Here is a 21137-nt window from a genome sequence, read left to right as displayed (position 1 = left end):
TGAAAATATTTCTTTAAAACACTATAAGTAGCTCGTTAAGGACCATAACCCCCCCCCCTTCCTTCCCTCCCCCCCCCCCCCCTCTACGTTTAAAATCGTTGGCTCTGCTTGTAAACATTTAGAGTGAACACAGCTCACTAAAACCATGTAGGGGTGGGGAGGTAGGGAGAGCGTTTGCAGCTTGTTTTCTAGCGGCTCGAAGAAGAGAATTATATATATAGATAGATAGAAGATTTAAAAAAAAAAACTTCTATTCAAGAAAATATTTTTTCTTTCGACCTGAACTGGATTTCTTAAACAACGGTTTAGAAAGACATTTTATAATCAGTTTTAGTTGGGGAAAGAAATAACGTGGATAATGGACACAAGCGAGAAAAGTCTCAAAGGTATTTGAGAGGTGCATAAATTAATTTAAAAATCTTGCACGGCGTAGTTACAATTAACATGGTTATAAAATCCTGTCTGTCTGGTTTTTTTCGGACTTTACTAAAGATTGGACGTATTTGATGTTTTTAATATTTTCGGTAACTAAATAAGAATTAAAAAAAAAAAGCAAAAACAATTTGGTTTTCACGTGTAATGGCGACATAAACAATGGCATCCTGCTATTGGATAGGCCGACATAATTTTATTTTACACATTGTAAGCTAAAAATAGAAAACTAGGTCATGGGGTTTTTAATTTGCATTGTTATTTAAAAACTTGATCTGCAAAGTTTTGTAAACAAATAGTTATCGATCGCTAAGTTACTGTACAGCCAATCAATATTTGTCTTACGAAAGTGAAACATCCGGTTATAACTTAGGCTTGATGAAAATAAATAGAAATGTAGCCTTAAACTCAACAAATTATTTTCAAGTTCTCTGGATTTGCAACTTTTATAGCATTTATTCTAAAAATATAAAATTTCTAAATTAATTTTAGGCTTAAGTTTTTATTTTTTATTTTTTTTACGGTCTAAATCTAAAAAGCACGTTTTTATTCCATGTCAACAACACTATGGAAGGAATCTCGTCAACTCGCTAGTCTCCATTGAATATGGAATCAAATTAAAGAGGGGTGATATTTTCATTGTCACCAATTTTATTGAACTTTGATTTACGTAACACCTCACGCGACACCATATTTCCATTCATGTTTATGTAGTGCGGGCTCGATAGAAAGCTACAGTCTAGTATCCTAATTATCACAACAAACGGGCTGACTTCAACACTACCAAGCATGAGTACTAGATTAAGTCGAGAGTAGCAGACTAGCGACAGTGAGTGAGGATTTTGTTGGTCAGATATTGGTAGCTTTGTGTATTGACTAAGTAGTTTAGTACAATGTTTTCATTAGGAGTGTCTACTTCAAAGGGACCACAGAACCACTGATTTCATTAGGTGTCTACTTTCAAAGGGACCACAGAACCACTGATTTTATTGTGTCTACTTCAAAGGGACCACAGAACCACTGATTTCATTAGATGTCTTCTTCAAAGGGACCACAGAACCACTGATTTCATTACGTGTCTACTTCAAAGGGACCACAGAACCACTGATTTCATTACGTGTCTACTTCAAAGGGACCACAGAACCACTGATTTTATTACGTGTCTACTTCAAAGGGACCACAGAACCACTGATTTTATTACGTGTCTACTTCAAAGGGACCACAGATCCACTATTTCATTACGTGTCTACTTCAAAGGGACCACAGAACCACTGAATTCATAAAGTGTTCAAAGGGACCACAGAACCACTGATTTTATTGGGTGTCTACTTCAAAGGGACCACAGAACCACTGATTTCATTAGGTGCCTACTTCAAAGGGACCACAGAACCACTGATTTCATAACGTGTTCAAAGGGACCACAGAACCACTGATTTCATTAGGTGCCTACTTCAAAGGGACCACAGAACCACTGATTTCATAACGTGTTCAAAGGGACCACAGAACCACTGATTTCATTACGTATCTACTTCAAAGGGACCACAGAACCACTGATTTCATTAGGTGTCTACTTGAAAGGGACCACAGAACCACTGTCCACAGAAGTGATGTACAGCGGACTGCACCCCAGCTCTGATACAAAGAGGAAATCAATGGCCACAGAAATAGGTCAGGCAAGGAGAAAGTAGGTCCGTCATTTGTTGATGCTCTCTGTTCCATTTCACCAGCCCTCATGGGATCAATAGACATTATATAAACCCAACCTCTTGTCTCGTATAGGAGTGGTAGCAACATTGTTACTCATACATGCCAAGGCCAAGACTCTGATACCTCTAGGGTTAGGTTTTGTGTTTGGTTTAATATGAGGGACCTGACTTAGCTAAGTCAAACTTGGGACACAGAGATATTTCTAGGGTTAGGTTTTGTGTTTGGATTAATATGAGGGACACGGCTTAGCTAAGAGTCAAACTTGGGACACAGAGATACCTCTAGGGTTAGGTTTTGTGTTTGGTTTAATATGAGGGACCTGACTTAGCTAAGTCAAACTTGGGACACAGAGATATTTCTAGGGTTAGGTTTTGTGTTTGGATTAATATGAGGGACACGGCTTAGCTAAGAGTCAAACTTGGGACACAGAGATACCTCTAGGGTTAGGTTTTGTGTTTGGATTAATATGAGGGACACGGCTTAGCTAAGAGTCAAACTTGGGACACAGAGATATTTCTAGGGTTAGGCTTTATGTTTGGTGTGATATGAGGGTCATGACTTAGCTGAGGGTTAGAAGTCAACCCTGGGACACATACCTCTAGGGTTAGGTTTAATATTAGGGTCGTGACTTAGCTAAGGTTTATGGTTAAAGTGATACATATGTGGTTTAGGCATTGGTTAGGATCATCACTATTAGTTTTCTGAAGTGCCTATTTAAAGTAGCATCTTGTAAGAGCTTAAATAGAAGACAGAAGCCTCCATAACTGTAAAGGCAGTGTAAACTTTGTTCAAGAAAAAATCTAGCAGAGCTGACAAGCTTATCCATTACATACAAAAAATATCTTTTCCTTTCAGGAGATTGAAATGTTTCAGGCTGAGGCAGCTTAGCACCCACAGTTCTTGAGAGAAAAAAAAAGTCCAGCTAAAACCAAAAGGCTTTTTATTATTTTTGTGCCTGGCTCAAACTGATCTTATAAGAGCTATTTATGGACTGCCTGATTCAAGTAAGGGGCATGTTTTTTTCCTACTATGTGTGTTGCTTCTATGTTTGAAAATTTTTAAAAATGTAATCTCAAAATATGATATACACTAGGTTTAATTGGCTTTTCTTTCTTCTGTTCATTAAAATAAATAAGAGGGTTCTGCTGATTGGTTTTATTGGGTTTATTTTTGGATGTCATGCAGAGAATAGCATTAACTTAACAACAAAAACAATTTCAAATAATACAATACAACAGAAACATAAGGAAATAAACTGTTTGGAAAAATTTTTTGTTATCCAACAGATAGGAAAGTCTAAACAGTCTTTTGTGTGTGCAAACATTGTGGATCAAACAGTATTGTCACAGAGAGAAGTCAAATCAAGAACTGTGGATAGAACTAACGAAACAAGAAAAATGTTGAATCAAATATTGTAATGAAACAGTACTGTAAGTAAGAAAATTGGAATCCTTTTGACATTCTCTAAAAACTAGTAGGTACTTACACTGAATAGAACTTTAAACAGAAAAAAAAAAAAAAAAAAAAATAATTTGAAGTAAAAACTTGAAATTAATCTAAGAGGTCTAAAATCAAACGTATAGGTACTTACGTAAAATAAGATTGGTGAGCACACAGGCGAAGATGTATATGCACAACAGTGATAATGATAAGATGAATAAGTAAAAATAACGATAGTTCCGTCTCCCTACACAGTTTCCCACCCAGGGACAGTGATGGTCAAACCGCTCTGGAAAAATAAGCAAACAAATTTTCACATAACAGGCATATAAGTACATCACATCATGGACATTAATGACTTATTAGAACAATACATTTTGTGATGCCATTAGTACTAATGACTTCTTTAAAATATTCATGTATAAAAGAAATTTGTCAAAGCTTCAATGTAATCCTTAAGAAATATTTGCTTTCTGAGTTTCTTTCAATCATCTCTTGGGGGGAGGGGCAGGAAGCACTAATACTACTAAAATATATAGTTTACACAGTAAATATAATGAGCATGCTTTCCCCATCCCAAACCCCTATATATTTATGAGTGCCCAAGTTGGTCCCGAGCTAATTGTGTAAGTGTTGAACAATTGCTGCAAGCCACAATTTAAAAACAGAAAGAAAATCAACAAGTTGTGTGAACAAACTAAATGATACAATGCCATGAACCCTGTTAGTGTTACTCACCTACACAGTTGTCACAAAGACTGCAATGAGAAGCCCGCGGAGGGCGGAATATTTTACAGGTGAAGCAATATTTTAATTTGATTACTTGTCCTTTTATCACAACCTCTTTTGTCCTTGGTGGGGGTCTGTATGTCCCAGGGGAATTTGGATTGGCAACTTCTGGAAAAACATTCAAAGTAATTCGTTATAACAGCTGTGTGCAATTAATTAACATTACATTCTTATCTTAATGGTAGTTCAATGCAACGTTTGTCACCACCACTTAATGTATGCTAGTTACCATTCTGCCTCTCCATCTCTGCTGCCTCCTCTGCTGAAGCCCTGGGTATAACACCTGGGTCGCTGAAACTTGTCCTCAGTAATGTGGCCATGACAAATATGAAGAGGGCGCCGCCTATGGCTGGTATGGCAGGAGTCACATGCTCGGCTAGGTACACACAGCTGAAAGGAGTCCATTGTGGTAAGACGTTAGTGGATGGCAAAGTTAACAACAACTGTCAAGTTGTGTAGAAGGTTGTAGATGACAAAACTAACTTAAATACGAGAAATATACAGTAGATGACAAAATTAACCTAAATAGGAGAAACATACAGTAGATGACAAACCCGGTGTAAACATGAGAGACCGCTAAAAATTATAAGTTGTATGAGGTCAGTAGAAGGTTGTTGAGGCCGGGATAGATCATTTCGGAAGGGTGGGGGGGGGTGTCAATTTTGAACAGCATATAAACAAATTGCTGTTTATTTGACATTCAAAAAACAACAAAAAGAATGTCGCCAATAGTTGTAACTTTACGTGAGACAACTTTCAATTAGAGCGCCCCCCCCCCCCCAATACCACCCGCTGCTTGATAAAACCTACTAAAGACCTACATGCGAATAGTTTAGTGAAAAGGTTTGTAGGCCGGCTTTTAACACGGCAAGATACATTTCCAAAGAGCTTCCTGTAGTGAATGTAATGACAATAGATTTCGCGACGTTATCTAATTAAAAATACGAATGGGGGAAAAACCGTTCACCCGGTTATAATTATCTCACGACGACGCTCCACATAAATGCAGGTTCGAAGTCTTCCATAAATGACGTCACACGCCTAGTGGATGTAAAGACATTTGTGACTACGTGTTCAAGTATAAGTAGGCGAGGATGGGGCTTGAGAAATGTGACGCCGTATTTACATCAAAACAAACTTACTGAAAACATGTTGATGTTAGAATTATGCTCATTTAAGGTGTGTTTACGATGGGAATGTGTGATCTTATTTAAAGACTTTTTTTGTGTGCTGACAAATGACGATGTCCATGAAGATGATAAGATGTAACTGTAATGATACATCTAGTCAGTTTTAATAAAAAATGCCCGCAAGTAATCAAAGTTTTTGGTAGGAGTTAATGCAGTGTTTTTATATGTCGAAACAAAGCATTTAAGTTATGTTTGAAATGTATTAGAAAGCAACTGTTTGAGATTTGATGAGCCATATTACATTTTTAAAATAGACAAATTGGCAAACTATTGTACTAAATCGGTTTATCAAGTCGGCTGTAGAACTGGCATGTTCAGTAGTTTTTCCATATTCTAGACAGTTTGCCATATAGGCCTACTGGTTATGTGAAATCGACTTCCTACGTAGGAACAAAATATGAAATAATGTTTTAAAATCAATAAGCCTCTCCCAAGAGGAACTGCAGGGCGGGGAGGGGCAAATAAATCCATACGATTCTTCTTCCTCCTTCCTATCCCCAGACGTGATCTAATAGTTGAAATTTAATTAGGAGGGAAGTTAGCGAGCCCAGATATTTTCTTTTAAAAAAAAGCAAGTTTATGAAATATTGCATTTGACACCACTGGCAGCTGTAGGGATGGGGAGACAAGTTCCACGAGAGAAAATTTGTTTCTGTGAACGCCGGTAAATCACATGCATTAAACAAACACTCGCGCTAAACACAATATATTCAGCTACAAGTACATTAGGCATCAAGGGAAAACAAAACACAACTGGGAACACGCGAGTCTACATCGAATGAGAAATTAATTCAATAGCTCAATACTTTTTCATTTTCAAGTACAAGTCGAAATACATCTACATATATAATTCTCTTCATGGGGACCATACGAGACACCACGCAGCTTAGCCGTTCTACACCGCTTTCTAGGTATATCGTTACCACCCTCACCCCAACCTGTCAGGTGAGCTGTGGTTCGAATAAATTAAGCTACATTGGTGACTAGTAGCTAAAACTTATAGGCATTATATAAAGGTTATCGACTACTATTTTATATATTAGAAGCGGAGCACTAGTCGGAATAATTACAACACATATATCACCAGATGTTGTCTCTAGAATAATGAAAGAACAGGACAAATGGTAATGGACCGTTTATTTCAAGCTGGAACTATTTACTAATTATCGACGTTGGACAATTTTTCTATCAGTGCCGCCCCTTAAAAGTATCGATCTCCATGGTCCAGCAAGAGGAAAACAAAAGGCTGGAGTTTTAGTCAGGTGAATTTTGTAATGGTACTTCAAGTTGACAGATTTAACGGGACAGGTTGAACAAACTGGAAACCTGGATACTAGCTTCAAGTCGACCAAGGAAACTTGATCAAGCCGGAAAAGGAAAGTTGATCAAACCGGGCTATGAAAGTTGATCAAGCCGGGCTACGAAAGTTGATCAAGTCGACCAAAGAAAGTTGATCAAGTCGACCAAAGAAAGTTGATCAAGTCGACCAAAGAAAGTTGATCAAGTCGACCAAAGAAAGTTGATCAAGTCGACCAAAGAAAGTTGATCAAGCCGGGCTACGAAAGTTGATCTAGTCGACCAAAGAAAGTTGATCAAGGAACATTGATAACCACATACCAGTGGTTGTCAACCTGGGTTCAATCGAACCCTTGGGTGCGGTGAGTAGGTTGCAGGGGTTCGACGGATAGCAAGATTCACACCCAACTTGTATGATTTGCTATAGGATTTTGTCATAGGCCGCGGCCGATCAACGCCGATGAGAGTTCAACTACGACATAGTAACAAAGTGCGACAGAGCGAGATAACACGTGTCGTTATCGTAATATTTCTATATCGTCGAACCCTTGACGTCACGACACATGCGTCGCGAATCGTGTCAACGTCGTCTATAAAGGCAAAGGCGTGAGTTGGTCGTGTATGCACATGCTGTGACGAAGATTTATTTCTATATCGTGGACCAGTAATGCCTAGTGACTGTCGTGATAGTACGTCGTGCGATTTCTTTCTAAATAATTTAATCCCGTCTTACTATGTTGAACAAAATAATAAAGAAAGTGGTCGAGCGAATATGTATAATATGGATTGACATGTATAAAAAAACTTGACGGGAATCAGCACCCTGTGTGATTAGCAATTATGGCCTAGCACTCGCTAAACTAAGAGAACACTTCCTTAAGCTGCATGGAGATAGAAAAATACAAAAACAACGCTCGCTGAGTTCAAGGTGAAGCCGCTCATTTCTGAACCGGTGTCTGAAAGGACCGGATCAGCACACAAATAGCATAAATTAAAATTCTATCAGAACATGCTTGCTACAATTCTACTAGACTGGATGACAGCACACAAATGACATCAATTAAAATTCTATCAGAACATGCTTGCCACAATTCTACCAGACTGGATGACAGCACACAAATGACATGTTGGAGATTCAAATGTAGAGTTCTAGCCAATGACAGTTAACCAGCGAGTTGGGTGTACAGACTTTGACCACCAACCATAAACTACTAAAACATTCACCCAACTGCTTAAATATTCATCGAGAAAAACACAAAGTTTACGCCATAGCGGACGGATGGTTCCATGGTCGACACTTGAGAACAAGTCAAGTTGACAGGGTTTACATTCTGTAGGACTGAGAGGGTGTGTTTGGGCGCGGCGGAAGGACAATGAAAAGATAGAAACAAAGAACTAAGTAATGTTGTGTAAAACTATTTGGTGTAAAACTATTTGTTGAATCAAATTTAACAAGTGTTGGAATAGAGGAAAAGATAGAAAAAGATAAAGAACTAACTAATGTTGTGTAAAACTATTTGTTGAACCAAATTTAAAATGTGTTGGAATAGAGGAAAAGGTAAATAAAGAACTAACTAATGTTTGGTAAAACTATTTGCTGAACCAAATTTAAAATGTGTTGGAATAGAGGAAAAGGTAAATAAAGAACTAACTAATGTTTGGTAAAACTATTTGCTGAACCAAATTTAAAATGTGTTGGAATAGAGGAAAAGGTAAATAAAGAACTAACTAATGTTTGGTAAAACTATTTGCTGAACCAAATTTAAAAAGTGTTGGAATAGAGGAAAAGGTAACAAATAACGGAGAAGCCAAGCAACGAACCGCTTTAGAGCTTATGTGTTAAAAGTTTGATATCTAATGCATTCTTTTGTTACCCGTAAATGTATTCCACGTAACGTTAAAGTAATGAGATCGTGGGATTTCACACCGGTTAACAATGGCGGTTAAGAAACGAATTATAAAGCTATTTTCAAAGAGGGGTGTGTGTGTGGGTAAGGTGGTGTTATTTTATGACACAAAATAGCTGCTTTATTTTGGGAGAGCGTACCTGCTACTCGATGGTTCAATGAAACAGCAAGCCAGGAAGAAATAAGGCTGGATTTGTTTAGGTGGGAACACAGTGGTGGTTACCTAATGGCAGATCTATTCTTAACTGAAGACAGGCCCGTAGGAAACGCGCTTAAAGGAGATTAGCCCTAGTATAGCAGCATGACATAGACCTGATAGAGAACAAATGATATCACTAACATTAGACCCCCCCCCCCCGCCGCATACTACAGTAAGACATTAAACCGGTAGAGAACAAGTAATATCAGTAACATTAGACCCCCCATACTACAGTAAGACATTAAACCGGTAGAGAACAAGTAATATCAGTAACATTAGACCCCCCCCATAATACAGTAAGACATTAAACCGGTAGAGAACAAGTAATATCAGTAACATTAGACCCCCCCCTGTACTACAGTAAGACGTTAAGCCGTTAGAGAACAAATAATATCACTAACATTAACCCCCCCCCCCCCACCCGGCCGCATACTGCGGTAAAACATTAAACCGGTAGAGAACACGTAATATCAGTAGCATTAGACCCCACCCCCAACCACTCATAATCATGTAGCATAAACTAACCAATATCAAATGACGTGAGTAGAATACGTTAAAAACTGAACACAAAGGCACCCCCTCCCCCATGAATCAGACAGAGAACACGAAGATCGAACACTACCAGAAGATAAGACAACACAACACACATGTACACCTAAAACAGCTCAACTTAAGAATACTAGCTGTTAATAACGCCGAACCTGGACACACAATGAAATGACTTAGGGTTGAATGAAAAAAGAAAAACACCAAACAAACAACCTTTCACGTGAGACGGCTGTAAATCCTCGCGCACAACAGAAAATATAAACGAAACTTCTATTCGAACGAAACGAGTGTTCTAAAATAGATTTCAATAGTACAATCGTGGATATACAACGCAGAAGGACTACTTATAAAACAATAGAACTCATCCAGCCACTTGACAGCAAAGAACGTCTGCTATCATTTATTATCTACTCATGATCAATTTAAAAAAAAGTTTGTGATAGCAATGACGCACACATACGATGAATTAGATGTAAAATAAAGACAGAAGTGATTTTTAAAAAATCATAATATCGATAATAATTTCTGGCGTCTCGTATTTATACATGGACAGACACTTGTTAAAGAGGGTTTTATTTTTGTCGCGTTAATTGTGTGTGCCACTGTTTTACCCCGGACTTGGTTGAAAAAGAACACCATGCAACGACGTTAAAAAAGGAGACAAGGAAAAATTTAAGGATAACCCAAATACAGAGAAACTTTTTAGAATCAACCTGCTACATTCCTATGTTGTCGCAAATAACTAAATTGCACGTTGTTTTTGCAGAAAACAACTTTTTACTCTTGTTCCCCCCCCCCTTCCACTCTGACCCTTAAAGCATATAATGCTTCAGATTTAGTAAACGATTGAAATACACACGTAGCATCCCGAATCACCATGGGTGCGTGTTTAAGTTTTACAACAGGGCAACCAACAGTAGGCGACTGTCTTTAACGTGCGACGAAGGAGCCGCAAATTTTGCTATGAAGAGAATAAATGCTGCTCTGTTATTACAGGTGAGAACACTCCAAACAAAGAAATAATCTAAGATGAAAGTCAATAACATTTTAAGTGTTAGATTCTAACAAATTAAATGTAGTTAAAGTGTCAGGAATAAATTGACTTGAGAGTCTCTCCGCGAGTATTTTTATCAAAATAATTCATGAAATCGCTCTCCACTCCACAGTTCAACAAGTTAGTTAACCTGACGTTTTTAGCATGGGTGTTTTTTTTTATATGACGTGGACGCTGAAGATTCTAATCAGAACACTTTTTTGTGTTGTTGGAGGGGATTGGGGTTGAATTGTACTCAAATTTCGAGCTAAAAAAGAATGAAATCAATAAATATTGGAATCAATAACCGTAAAAATAAAACGCGGATTCTAGAAATAGTCTGATATAATCTGAACGACAAAAACGGCTAAGACAGCTAAGATGGAGAAACATTGAGAAAGCCCTCCACTGCTAAAAGTGGGATTAAGCTGATGAGCATTAGTGAGTATATCCTCATTCCATCATTAGTCACCCGCCGGCCCCATTGATTTCATCACTCCCTGTCAGGTAGCCTCGGCTATATTGGGTCAGCGAGAGATGAGCGGCACGCAGGAGGCTATCGATCTCTGGGAGCACGGCAATATGGCCGAAACTATGTCATCGGGACTTCAGTCCAGTGCGTGCGGGAAGGGGTGGGGGAATACGGCAATTACGTCAGAGGGACTTTGATTTGAAACTTTCCCCCAGATTACAAAGCGGATCTTATATTGGTTTCGTTCTTTAACCACGTCATGTACGCATTCTCCTGCAAGACGTACTTTCTCTTGCGAATGTTTTATGTGGTTCAAGGCTATATTAGATATAAATTCTACATGACAATGAAAGCCAAAAAATATCTTTCTAAAAGAAGAACAATGTAAAAACCAAATTGTCCAAGTTAACGTCAAGTACGACGTAATAATTACACCCAGTGAGCGGACACTACGCTTCCTTTACCGCCTGTAGTTCGGGTCACGAAAAGATCAAACAAAGCCACAACTAAAAGAAAAAAGCCACAGGTTGTCAACACAGGCTAATCGCGTAAAGATTGTTGCCAGGACAAAGACAAACGACAAGGCGTATCTTAGTTACCCGTTTTCTCATCGGCACTCGGTCAAAGAGAGTCACGTAGGGAGAAATATGCCCCCCCCCCCCCCACTCCAACCCCTAAAAAATGCGGGGTGGAGTGTTAGTTTGATCGATGCTTACTGTGTTAGGGTCTCCTGCTGAGATAAATGCTACACACTTTTACGTACAGTGCACAAAGGAAAAAATGCGAAGTCTACTCTATACAGAGATCTACATGTCTACAGAATTGTGCCATCATTACTGCCTATTATTTTTACATTAGTTTAACTAATGGCTTGTTAAATGTTTATAGTTAGGAGTTAATGCAATAAAACAAACTAAATACAGAAGTTTTAAATATCTAAACTAAGGTCTACATTTCCATTGCGGGTGCAAGATATATTTTTAACATCCATGAATAATAAATTAGCAGCTGGCATACATTTCCCAGATTGCAATGTAAAAAGTACACTGTGTAACATATGGAAAAGCCTCCATAATGTATCATCTATTGGAGGATTATTTTCCATACTTACTTTGGCTGAAGTCAAAGTAAAACAGAAAAAAAATCAACACAAAAGAAAAGTGAGTTACTGCATCAATATCATAAAAAAGGCCATTTAGTTTAATTGTTAATAATGTAATGATGTTTTGAAGACAATGGAAGAAAAAGATAGTAATTATTGAATCAAATAAAAAAGTGAGCTCAATTAGGAAGATAAACATAATTGATTTTATAAAAAAAATCATTGAAAAGATAGGTTTTAAATAAAGCAATGAGCTTTCACTTTCTGTAAAAATAAGCTCACGGTTAAGCCCATACTTGCTGAACTGAAAACCCCAAGTTCAACGAGACTCAGACAATAGATGGGACAGCAACCCATCAGGGAGAGAAAACTCCAAAATCAAACAAGAACTGCCTTGAGCTTTCATCATAACAAAAGCTGGTATTTAAAGCCCAAACTTTATCATAAACTATCAATTATTGAAAAGAAGAGAATTATCTACACAATTAGATCAAGTACTGATAGTATTATTTGGTTGTATCAAACAGAATTTGGACATAGAATGATATTTTGTTATACCATAAAATAAAACAATCAATTACCCTGAAATAACTTCACATAATAAAGACAGAACTACAACCATGTCACTAAAATATAAGATATGAACCTGTGAAAAGTAATTAGTAATGTAATTTATTAGACCATTTTTTCAGGCTTCTACTATAAATAACCTAAAAAACTAACCTAGTGTAGTAGCAGAGGTTTTACAGATTTCTATATAAGACAGATCAACATAATACACAAATACTTCACACAAAATGCAATGAGACTATAAACAATAATCAGACATTAACATAACTTAATTAGGCCTAACAAAACCCCAGTTTATTATTTTAATATAGTTTTGCCCTCTATCTATAATCTATACTTAGCCTGACTTAGGCCTATTACTAGTAAATTCTATAGCCTGGGCCAGGTACTATATTCAAGATCTAGATTTATGATATATTAAGTTTTGAATCTTGTCCAGTAAGCTCGCCACTAATGCAAAAAGTGCATAGGAGAAAAGTTAAGTCCCACCACATTTTGCGCACTCCAATTTAATGGACACACGCAACCATGACCTATTTCTGATTTTTAGACATTTGAATATTTAAACACAAGCCATAAACAAAACTTATCCACCTCTAGGGTTAAAACTAAATGCGCAAGATTCCAAGATCCATATCCTTTTTATAATAATTTTTTTTTTTGGTGTTGGGGGATAACTTTTTTTTTTTGTCTGGGCTTTTCTGGACAAGATCTTATTAAGAAGTTGAAACGAAGCAGATTTAGATATAGAAATGTAGAATTTATTTAAAAAATAGGCTTAGTGCCTAATTGTCGTAATTGAAATCTAGATTTCTAGATTTTAGAACTAGAGGTCTAGATCTAGAATTGATAACAAACCAGATCTAGACTAGATTGAGATTAAATTCTAGATACATTTATAAAAAGTAGTATATTTCTAATTCAAAAACTTGCATTTTAACTTAATTGATCTCTTAAAATATGTAAGGAAAATTAAAAAACTAGATTCTAGATCTAGATCTCTAAATCTTCTAGATCTAGATCTAGAATCTAGACTAGATCAAACCTGAGTCAAAAAGTACTCACTCGAAGGCGAAAAAAAGTCCACTTGTTATGATAATGAGAGCACACGTAAGATAGAATACTCCTGCTTGTCTTGCCATCATTATCCTCCCATTACAGTAGAACTTATTTTTACCAGGAAATACTTCCCATCTTCTTACTGTTTTGGCCATCTTAATCTGAACCTCTTGAGTCTTGGTCGTCACCGGGTTTCGGACAGCCTGTCGTTGACACTGCTGTGTAATAGTCTTTCATTAGTAGCTAAACAAATGCGCAGTTTGTGAGTCAATACTACATCTAAAATTAAATAATACATTACAGTAATCATCTGCCTCTATTATGTATTATTAGAAAATCTCCACATTTTGAAAAATTTAATTCGTTGACTAAAGGAATGGGACTTTATAACGTTGTGTTGCTAATACTAGGAAATGTCGCCAAGACTTTGTTGTTGATCATTATGTCCCCACTGCGCATGCGCCATGAAACTCGATCTTCTCATTATGCGATTTATTTTCGCAATGTGCTAACTATATTTTATTCTTAAAATATTCACAGTAGGTCAAATATTAATGTATATGAAACGTTTTTTTTATAAAGAAATATTCTAGTTGAATAGTTTATATTTATTCGAAACTTAATTCAGCTAGCTTCCAGGTCATTTGAGAGGTCGAGTTTGTTTATTTCAGCGAATAGATCTACACGAGTGCTTAGATCTAGGATCTACACTATTCTACACAGTCTAGATCTAGATTAAGAAAAAAAAATAGATATTTATATCTAAAAGTGTAGAAGCATAAACTTAATAAACTAGGATAAAAAATCTAGACTTAGAGTAGGCCTATTAATAATTATTTATTTATTCCTAAGAATAAGACTGTGTCACACAGGTCACAGGGCAGGCACAGTCACAGTGTACTGTGAGAGTGACAGGCCTGAGTGTGTAGTACTGGTACTGACTGGTGTGTACAAAATCATATGATAAAATGTACGCCTAAAAAATTAAAATAAAATAACTAGGCTAAGTTTTTAGGCGATTTTATTAAAACTTTTCAGTAGGCCTAAAAGATTTGCCTTATCTTAAAAAAAGAGATGGGAGATTTCTCATTTTCAGACATTTTCTATTTGAAAGTGAGCACTGATTGATTAGTGTGATTGACGAATCACTTAGTGCCACTTGTCTTAGATCTAGATCTAGAATTACTTTAAGACTTTTGATACCTAAAGAATAAAAGATTCACCAAGAAAGCGAGACATCAGCATTTGATCACAATACAAGTTTTTGACAGCTTTCTCACTAAAAATGAACACTGATGAAAATGATAAGAATGGTTCATCAGATTTGGAGGATAAATACTTTAAAATTAAAGGTACGTGAGTAGTATAGTAGAAGTAGAATCTTATGTCACCATATGCACTTCATATTTTAGTAGGCCTAGGCCTCTATATTAATGTTACTAATATATATACTATATTATATAGCCATAGGCTGACCAAAAAATTAAAAACAATCATCAATAAGCTACAACTGATGATGTATGTGAAGATGCAATTGCATCATGATTTTTAGTCTTAAAATCATGCTACGTACACTTAAATTTAGACCTCTACAATTAAAACTTTTTGTACAGAAAAGGTTTGAAGATGGCTAGATCTAGATTGCACATGCATTATTTTTCTACTGCCTATGGAGGGAGGCAACAATCAATCATACGTGTATCTTATTTTAATTATATAAGTACAATCACAATAATCAACTTATTCCTAGTACAAAAAAATGCAGTCAAATACACGAACACAGTGGTAGATTTGGAAAAAGCTGAAGGCTCTTATTATAGCTCAGTGTTTAATTCTGGGTCAATCAAGTGCAACTCATTCCCAGCAAGTTAGACTAAAATAACATAGCACCAATCAACAGGCTGACAACTATTTGCACAAATCTTACATTTTCGTAGACTGGTTCTCACAAAATGATCAGACACTGAACTCAGCAAGGTGTACAATTTCCGAATCAACCATCGCCCCAACACCTTGCCCTAGACAGAGAGTCATAGTTACAAATACAGATAGTTACCTTTCTTGTTGGCATCATGTGGACAGAAGGTGCCCGATGTCCTCGTTACTGCCACAGCAATTTGCTGGTCCAGCATTGACTTTCTCACCATGGCTCTTGGTAGATCTTCACATGGCCCCCCCAAATATGATGTCACGCTATGCTGGTCTTCACCTGGCGTCACATCGGATTTGTAAAGTACGTTTACGGATCAGTTGTAGTTGGACCTTCACTTGAGCACATAGACTGGGTGGAATACTTGTATATACATAATAATGTTATATTTCACTAGCATAATATGAGTAGATCCTGGAGGTAACATATGAGTCTAATGGTACCTGGCCAGTCCTAGTGGTACCCTGCCAGTAGAGCTGAAATGGCCCAGACAGGCTGTATCTCCCTAATCGTGGTCCAGACAGGCTGTATCTCCCTGCTTGTGGTCCAGACAGGCTGTATCTCCCTGCTTGTGATCCAGACAGGCTGTATCTCCCTACAAGCTCTAGAGCTGAAATGGTCCAGACAGGCTGTATCTCCCTGCTCGTGGTCCAGACAGGCTGTATCTCCCTGCAAGTCCTAGAGGTGCCGTGTCCCAGACAGGCTGTATCTCCCTGCTCGTGGTCCAGACAGGCTGTATCTCCCTGCAAGTCCTAGAGGTGCCGTGGCCCAGACAGGCTGTATCTCCCTACAAGTCCTAGAGGTGCCGTGGCCCAGACAGGCTGTATATCCCTACAAGTCCTAGAGGTGCCGTGGCCCAGACAGGCTGTATATCCCTACAAGTCCTAGAGGTGCCGTGGCCCAGACAGGCTGTATATCCCTACAAGTCCTAGAGGTGCCGTGGCCCAGACAGGCTGTATATCCCTACAAGTCCTAGAGGTGCCGTGGCCCAGACAAGTAGTGTCCCACACGGCAGTCCGCACTGACCCCGCCTATTGACATGTCCCGCGCCTCGTCCAGTCTGTGTACAGCCAGCAGACGCCTACTGCACGTCTAGATATTCTAGGATACAGTTGGACCCAGTGTAAACATGCCTGTGATTGGGGGGGGGGGGGTGTAAACGTTAATCGATATTAGTGTTGGGAGTTGGGACCGTTTGTTTTCTGGTACACACTAGATAACTATCTACATTTTCTTAATTTCTGAACATGTTAGAATTAGAATCTTTTTCTTTATTCGTATCTGGTCTTAAAATATAAAAAGTAAATAAAAGAGAACACAGTTGGCTATTAGTTAAAATATACCGACAAGAAAGCTTGACTGACTAGCATTCGAAACTTACGTGACTCACTTATCCGATGTAGTGAACGACAAGATCCCTAAAATGATGCAAAAGATAAACAAAAAAACAAATTGGCTGTGCGCTGTGCGCGGACGTTTAAGGGAAAGAGGAGCACTGCTGGGTGGCGTGGCTGAAAACAAGGGATTATTCTTGTTGAATTCCCATGTGAAAAAATCTCCCCCCCCCCCTCTCTCCTCGGGGTTCAGAGAACGTCATTCAACAATTTATTGGCGCGGTGCTGATGATGGGAGGTGAACAGAGTGTGATCGGGGTGTCCAGGGTTGGTGGACGATCATTAATGTGAATGTATGACAACGTGTTTGGGGGGGGGGCGGGGGGCAGTCGAAAATGTCAGGTCCCTAATGAGCTTAAAATATTGTACATCATGCCCCGCGCGTGCCCGCTATTGATTTGCTAATTTTAGATCCTCGTGAATTGTTCGTCCGTCAGTGCACTGACCACGGCCACCATTAGCGTATTGCTGATGGTAAGTTTGTCCAGGCGATCACGGTGTGGCCGTTCAGGCGTACGGTCAGTGTTGGTCAATCCGCATTGCTTCTGTTAGCCTAGGCGTACGTAAGACAGCAGGGGCAGTATGGGAACAAGATAAGAGTTATCTTTCACTGGCCCGTGTTTTACGACTTTGTTGTGCTTTAGAGACCGTATTGCCAAAATGTGTGCTGATGTCAACGTGTGCGATCGATTTGCTCAGTTTAGGGAAGGGTGGGACTAGGTCGGTATGTGGGTAGGTCTACATATGGTCAGTGTAGGGTGGGACTACGTCAGTATGTGAGTAGGTCTACATATGGTCAGTGTAGGGTGGGGCTAGGTCAGTGTAGGGTGGGGCATGGTCAGTATAGGGTGAAGCTAAGTCGCTATAGGGTGGGGCTAAGCTAATGGAGGGTGGGGCTAAGCTAGTGGAGGATGGGGCTAGGTCAGTGTAGGATGGAGCTAAGTCGATACAGGGTGGGGCTAAGCTAGTGGAGGGTGGGGCTAAGCTAGTGGAGGGTGGGGCTAAGCTAGCGTAGGGTGGGGCTAGGTCTATGTGAATGCACATGGTCAGTGTAGGGTGGGGCTAGGTCAGTATGTGAATAGGTCTACATATGGTCAGTGTTAGTGGGAGTAGGTCTACATATGGTCAGTGTAGGGTGGGGCTAGGTCAGTATGTGAGTAGGTCTACATATGGTCAGTGTAGGGTGGGGCTAGGTCAGTATGTGAATAGGTCTACATATGGTCAGTGTTAGTAAGAGTAGGTCTACATATGGTCAGTGTAGGGTGGGGCTAGGTCAGTATGTGAGTAGGTCTACATATGGTCAGTGTAGGGTGGGGCTAGGTCAGTATGTGAATAGGTCTACATATGGTCAGTGTTAGTAAGAGTAGGTCTACATATGGTCAGTGTAGGGTGGGGCTAGGTCAGTATGTGAATAGGTCTACATATGGTCAGTGTTAGTGGGAGTAGGTCTACATATGGTCAGTGTAGGGTGGGGCTAGGTCAGTGTAGTGTGGGGCATGGTCAGTATAGGTTGGAGCTAAGTCGATATAGGGTGGGGCTAAGGTAGTGGAGGGTGGGGCTAGGTCAGTTTAGGATGGAGCTAAGTCGATATAGGGTGGGGCTAAGCTAGTGGAGGGTGGGGCTAGGTCAGTTTAGGATGGAGCTAAGTCGATATAGGGTGGGGCTAAGCTAGTGGAGGGTGGGGCTAAGCTAGTGTAGGGTGGGGCTAGGTCTATGTGAATGCACATGGTCAGTGAGTGTAGAGTGGGGCTAGCTCAGTGTTTTAATACCCCATGACGAATGTACGATTGCAATGTGAATTTGGTAACGATATGGCTAGAGTGTAGTGGGTGAGAAGAAAAAAACACCACAGCGTATCCCTTTTTACACTACAAACCTCCCTCTCATCACTTCAATAATTGATCTGCGCAACAGTTCCCATGTCCACACATCTATGCTAGCTGCATCTCTTCAAACTTCACAGTGACACACTGATGTCTGTGTATTTGGCCCTTACAGCTTCTACTAGCAATGTGTCTATATTAAGCCATCAGCATAAAATGATTGTGTTTAACAACCATATTGTTTTATTTGTTTAGCTGGAATTTTCCTGACGTCAGTGACTGGCATGTCCATATTGGGAGGGTTTGGGATGACACTGGCCATGGCTAAGAAACAAGACCCTGCTATGTTCGCTAAGGTTGGTCCTCTTTTTTTTTTAACTAGCCTAAGCATTATAATAGTTGTTTCACAATGTAACCCTCTTAAGTACACAATACACATTTGTTCTGTTGTCCCACTGTTTCAGGGGATCCATGGCACCAGAGAGATCCCTGAGAGTGGGATCAGTCTGGCAACCCGAGCTTTGGCCAGAGGTTCTCTCTACTCCGTGGCTGGGTTCAGCTTGTTTTGTTTTACTGTCTGGAAGCTCATGGGGGTGCACAATGTAAGTACTGGGGTGTGTGAAATGTGATGTAAGGAGTAGGGTGTGTGATGTAAGGAGTGGGGTGTGTGTGATGTAAGGAGTAGAGTGTGATGTGAGGAGTGGGAAGGTGATGTAAGCAGTAGGGTGTGTAATATAAGGAGTGTGGGGTATGAGTAAGGAGTGGGGTGTGTGTGTGTGATGTAAGGAGTGGTGGGGTGATGTAAGGAGTGGTGGGGTGATGTAAGCAGTAGGATGTGTGGTGTAAGCAGTAGGGTGTGTGGTGTAAGCAGTAGGGTGTGGTGTAAGCAGTAGGGTGTGTGGTGTAAGCAGTAGGGTGTGGTGTAAGCAGTAGGGTGTGTGGTGTAAGCAGTAGGGTGTGGTGTAAGCAGTAGGGGGTGGTGTAAGCAGTAGGGGGTGTGTGATGTAAGGAGTGGGGGTGTAATGTAAAGGAGTAAGGGGTGATGTAAGGAGGGGGTGCATGGTGTAGTTTGTAGTGTGTGTGGTGTAATTAGTGGGGTAAATTATGTAAGTAATGGGATATGTTACTCTGTGATGTAAGTAGGGTGGTGTATTAAGACTTTGATGATAAATTTTGTAAGCTTTGTGTACAGCTATGTTATTTCCCTTGATATTATTAGTTTCCTGAACTTATAAACCCACCTGCCTTTGCTTTTTATAGTGTTTTACCTCTATTGGTAACCTAACATTGTGATTAATCATGCATTTCTCTACACCTATGCAATATTTTGTTTTTCTTGATTGCTACATGTTTTATTCATTGTTAAAAAAGACATGGAAAAGTGATTTAAAAAACCTGAATTGATAACACACTTTTTGCCCTGATCTCCCTACAGTTTGTTGAATTCAGACAGAAAGTCGGATCATTTCTGCCAACAATTCCAAAGTCACCCAATCCAGGTCGAAGTGATTTTAAGACTATTAGGGACTTGTTTAATTATATAATAGAGGAAGATGAGAAGGAGAAAAAGGCTAAGAAAGCAACGTAGTTGTTGCTGTTTTAGGGTTGCATTTAACATTTGAGAGCAAGATGAAGATAGAAGGATGAGTGATTGTATTAGTTTTCCATAGTTGTATGGTACATATTTATTGGATGTCTTGTTTTTTCGTTCTTAGAATTTGTGATCTGTAAATATTTGTAAATAAATACTTTTATGAAAATTATTTATTGACTTTCTTATTGTTTTTTGTATTTCTGATGTTGATAAAATAATGCAACTGCTAAGCAAATATTTATAGCGAGATAAATGAATTATTATTATTCTTTTTGAAGTTTGTAAAATAAATTAAAAAACATAGCTGTAATAGTTAAAAAAATGTGAATAATAAAATTTCAGGCCTAAATTGTTTTGAAAACCACTGCCTCAACAGTTGAAGGAAAATAATTATTTTATTGAACTAAAAATTTTAACAAACTTATGTTCTCTTATAGGTCTAGAAGGAATATTATGTTAATTATATTTTTCTAATAGTTGGACACAGTGTGAGTGAGGATAGACAAATAATTTCAGGTGTTTTTATGATTGTCAGAGTGTTTTCGTTATTGAATAATAAGACAGTTGCAATGTGTAAATTGTGGCTATACCTCGCCATTTGACATCTGTGGGCCTATTTTTTTTGTAACTAGGAAGATACAGTTAAATACA

General features: G+C 38.7%; 2 protein-coding genes across 17 annotated transcripts in view; one reads left to right on the top strand and one right to left on the bottom strand.

Annotated features, from left to right (window-relative positions):
* The window catches only part of LOC131927633 (palmitoyltransferase ZDHHC14), a 38033-nt gene extending 21927 nt beyond the window's left edge, over nucleotides 1-16106 (bottom strand). For 2 of the 11 annotated variants that reach the window (XM_059283380.1, XM_059283381.1), the window contains exons 1-5: nucleotides 15802-16104; nucleotides 13752-13963; nucleotides 4598-4758; nucleotides 4318-4476; nucleotides 3731-3868 (exon numbers count right to left, since the gene is read on the bottom strand). In XM_059283380.1, the coding sequence (XP_059139363.1) occupies nucleotides 3731-3868; nucleotides 4318-4476; nucleotides 4598-4758; nucleotides 13752-13963; nucleotides 15802-15819 (688 nt within the window). In that variant the 5' untranslated portion in view covers nucleotides 15820-16104. Of the gene's footprint in view, nucleotides 1-3730; nucleotides 3869-4317; nucleotides 4477-4597; nucleotides 4759-13751; nucleotides 13964-14046; nucleotides 14202-15801 lie in introns of those variants that run through there. The other 9 variants (XM_059283373.1, XM_059283376.1, XM_059283372.1 and 6 more) reach the window with 8 other exon arrangements.
* LOC131927636 (transmembrane protein 242) lies at nucleotides 14408-20655 on the top strand. Of its 6 annotated transcripts, none has more exons than XM_059283390.1 (5): nucleotides 14408-14562; nucleotides 14955-15097; nucleotides 19148-19248; nucleotides 19357-19494; nucleotides 20328-20655. In XM_059283390.1, the coding sequence occupies exons 2-5, from the start codon at nucleotides 15031-15033 to the stop codon at nucleotides 20478-20480; spliced, it is 459 nt and encodes a 152-aa protein (XP_059139373.1). In that variant the 5' UTR covers nucleotides 14408-14562; nucleotides 14955-15030; the 3' UTR covers nucleotides 20481-20655. The 6 variants fall into 6 exon arrangements, with proteins under 6 accessions (XP_059139373.1, XP_059139371.1, XP_059139369.1 ...); XM_059283388.1 differs by having other exon boundaries at nucleotides 14920-15097; XM_059283386.1 differs by having other exon boundaries at nucleotides 14784-15097.
* Nucleotides 20656-21137: the final 482 nt, after the last annotated feature.

Source organism: Physella acuta, unplaced genomic scaffold, assembly GCF_028476545.2.
Source record: "Physella acuta isolate Inbredline_101_S28 unplaced genomic scaffold, ASM2847654v3 ptg001425l, whole genome shotgun sequence".
NCBI classification, from domain to species: Eukaryota; Metazoa; Mollusca; class Gastropoda; family Physidae; genus Physella; species Physella acuta.
The sequence above is the reverse complement of the archived record's forward strand: the minus strand, read 5'-3'. Positions and strand labels throughout refer to the sequence as shown.

Coding starts and splice junctions, on each gene's coding strand:
- LOC131927636 (XM_059283390.1), top strand. CDS start 15,031: ATGAACACTGATGAAAATGATAAGAATGGTTCATCAGATTTGGAGGAT. Junction 15,098..19,147: donor TAAATACTTTAAAATTAAAG/GTACGTGAGTAG, acceptor TTATTTGTTTAG/CTGGAATTTTCCTGACGTCA. Junction 19,495..20,327: donor AGCTCATGGGGGTGCACAAT/GTAAGTACTGGG, acceptor ATCTCCCTACAG/TTTGTTGAATTCAGACAGAA.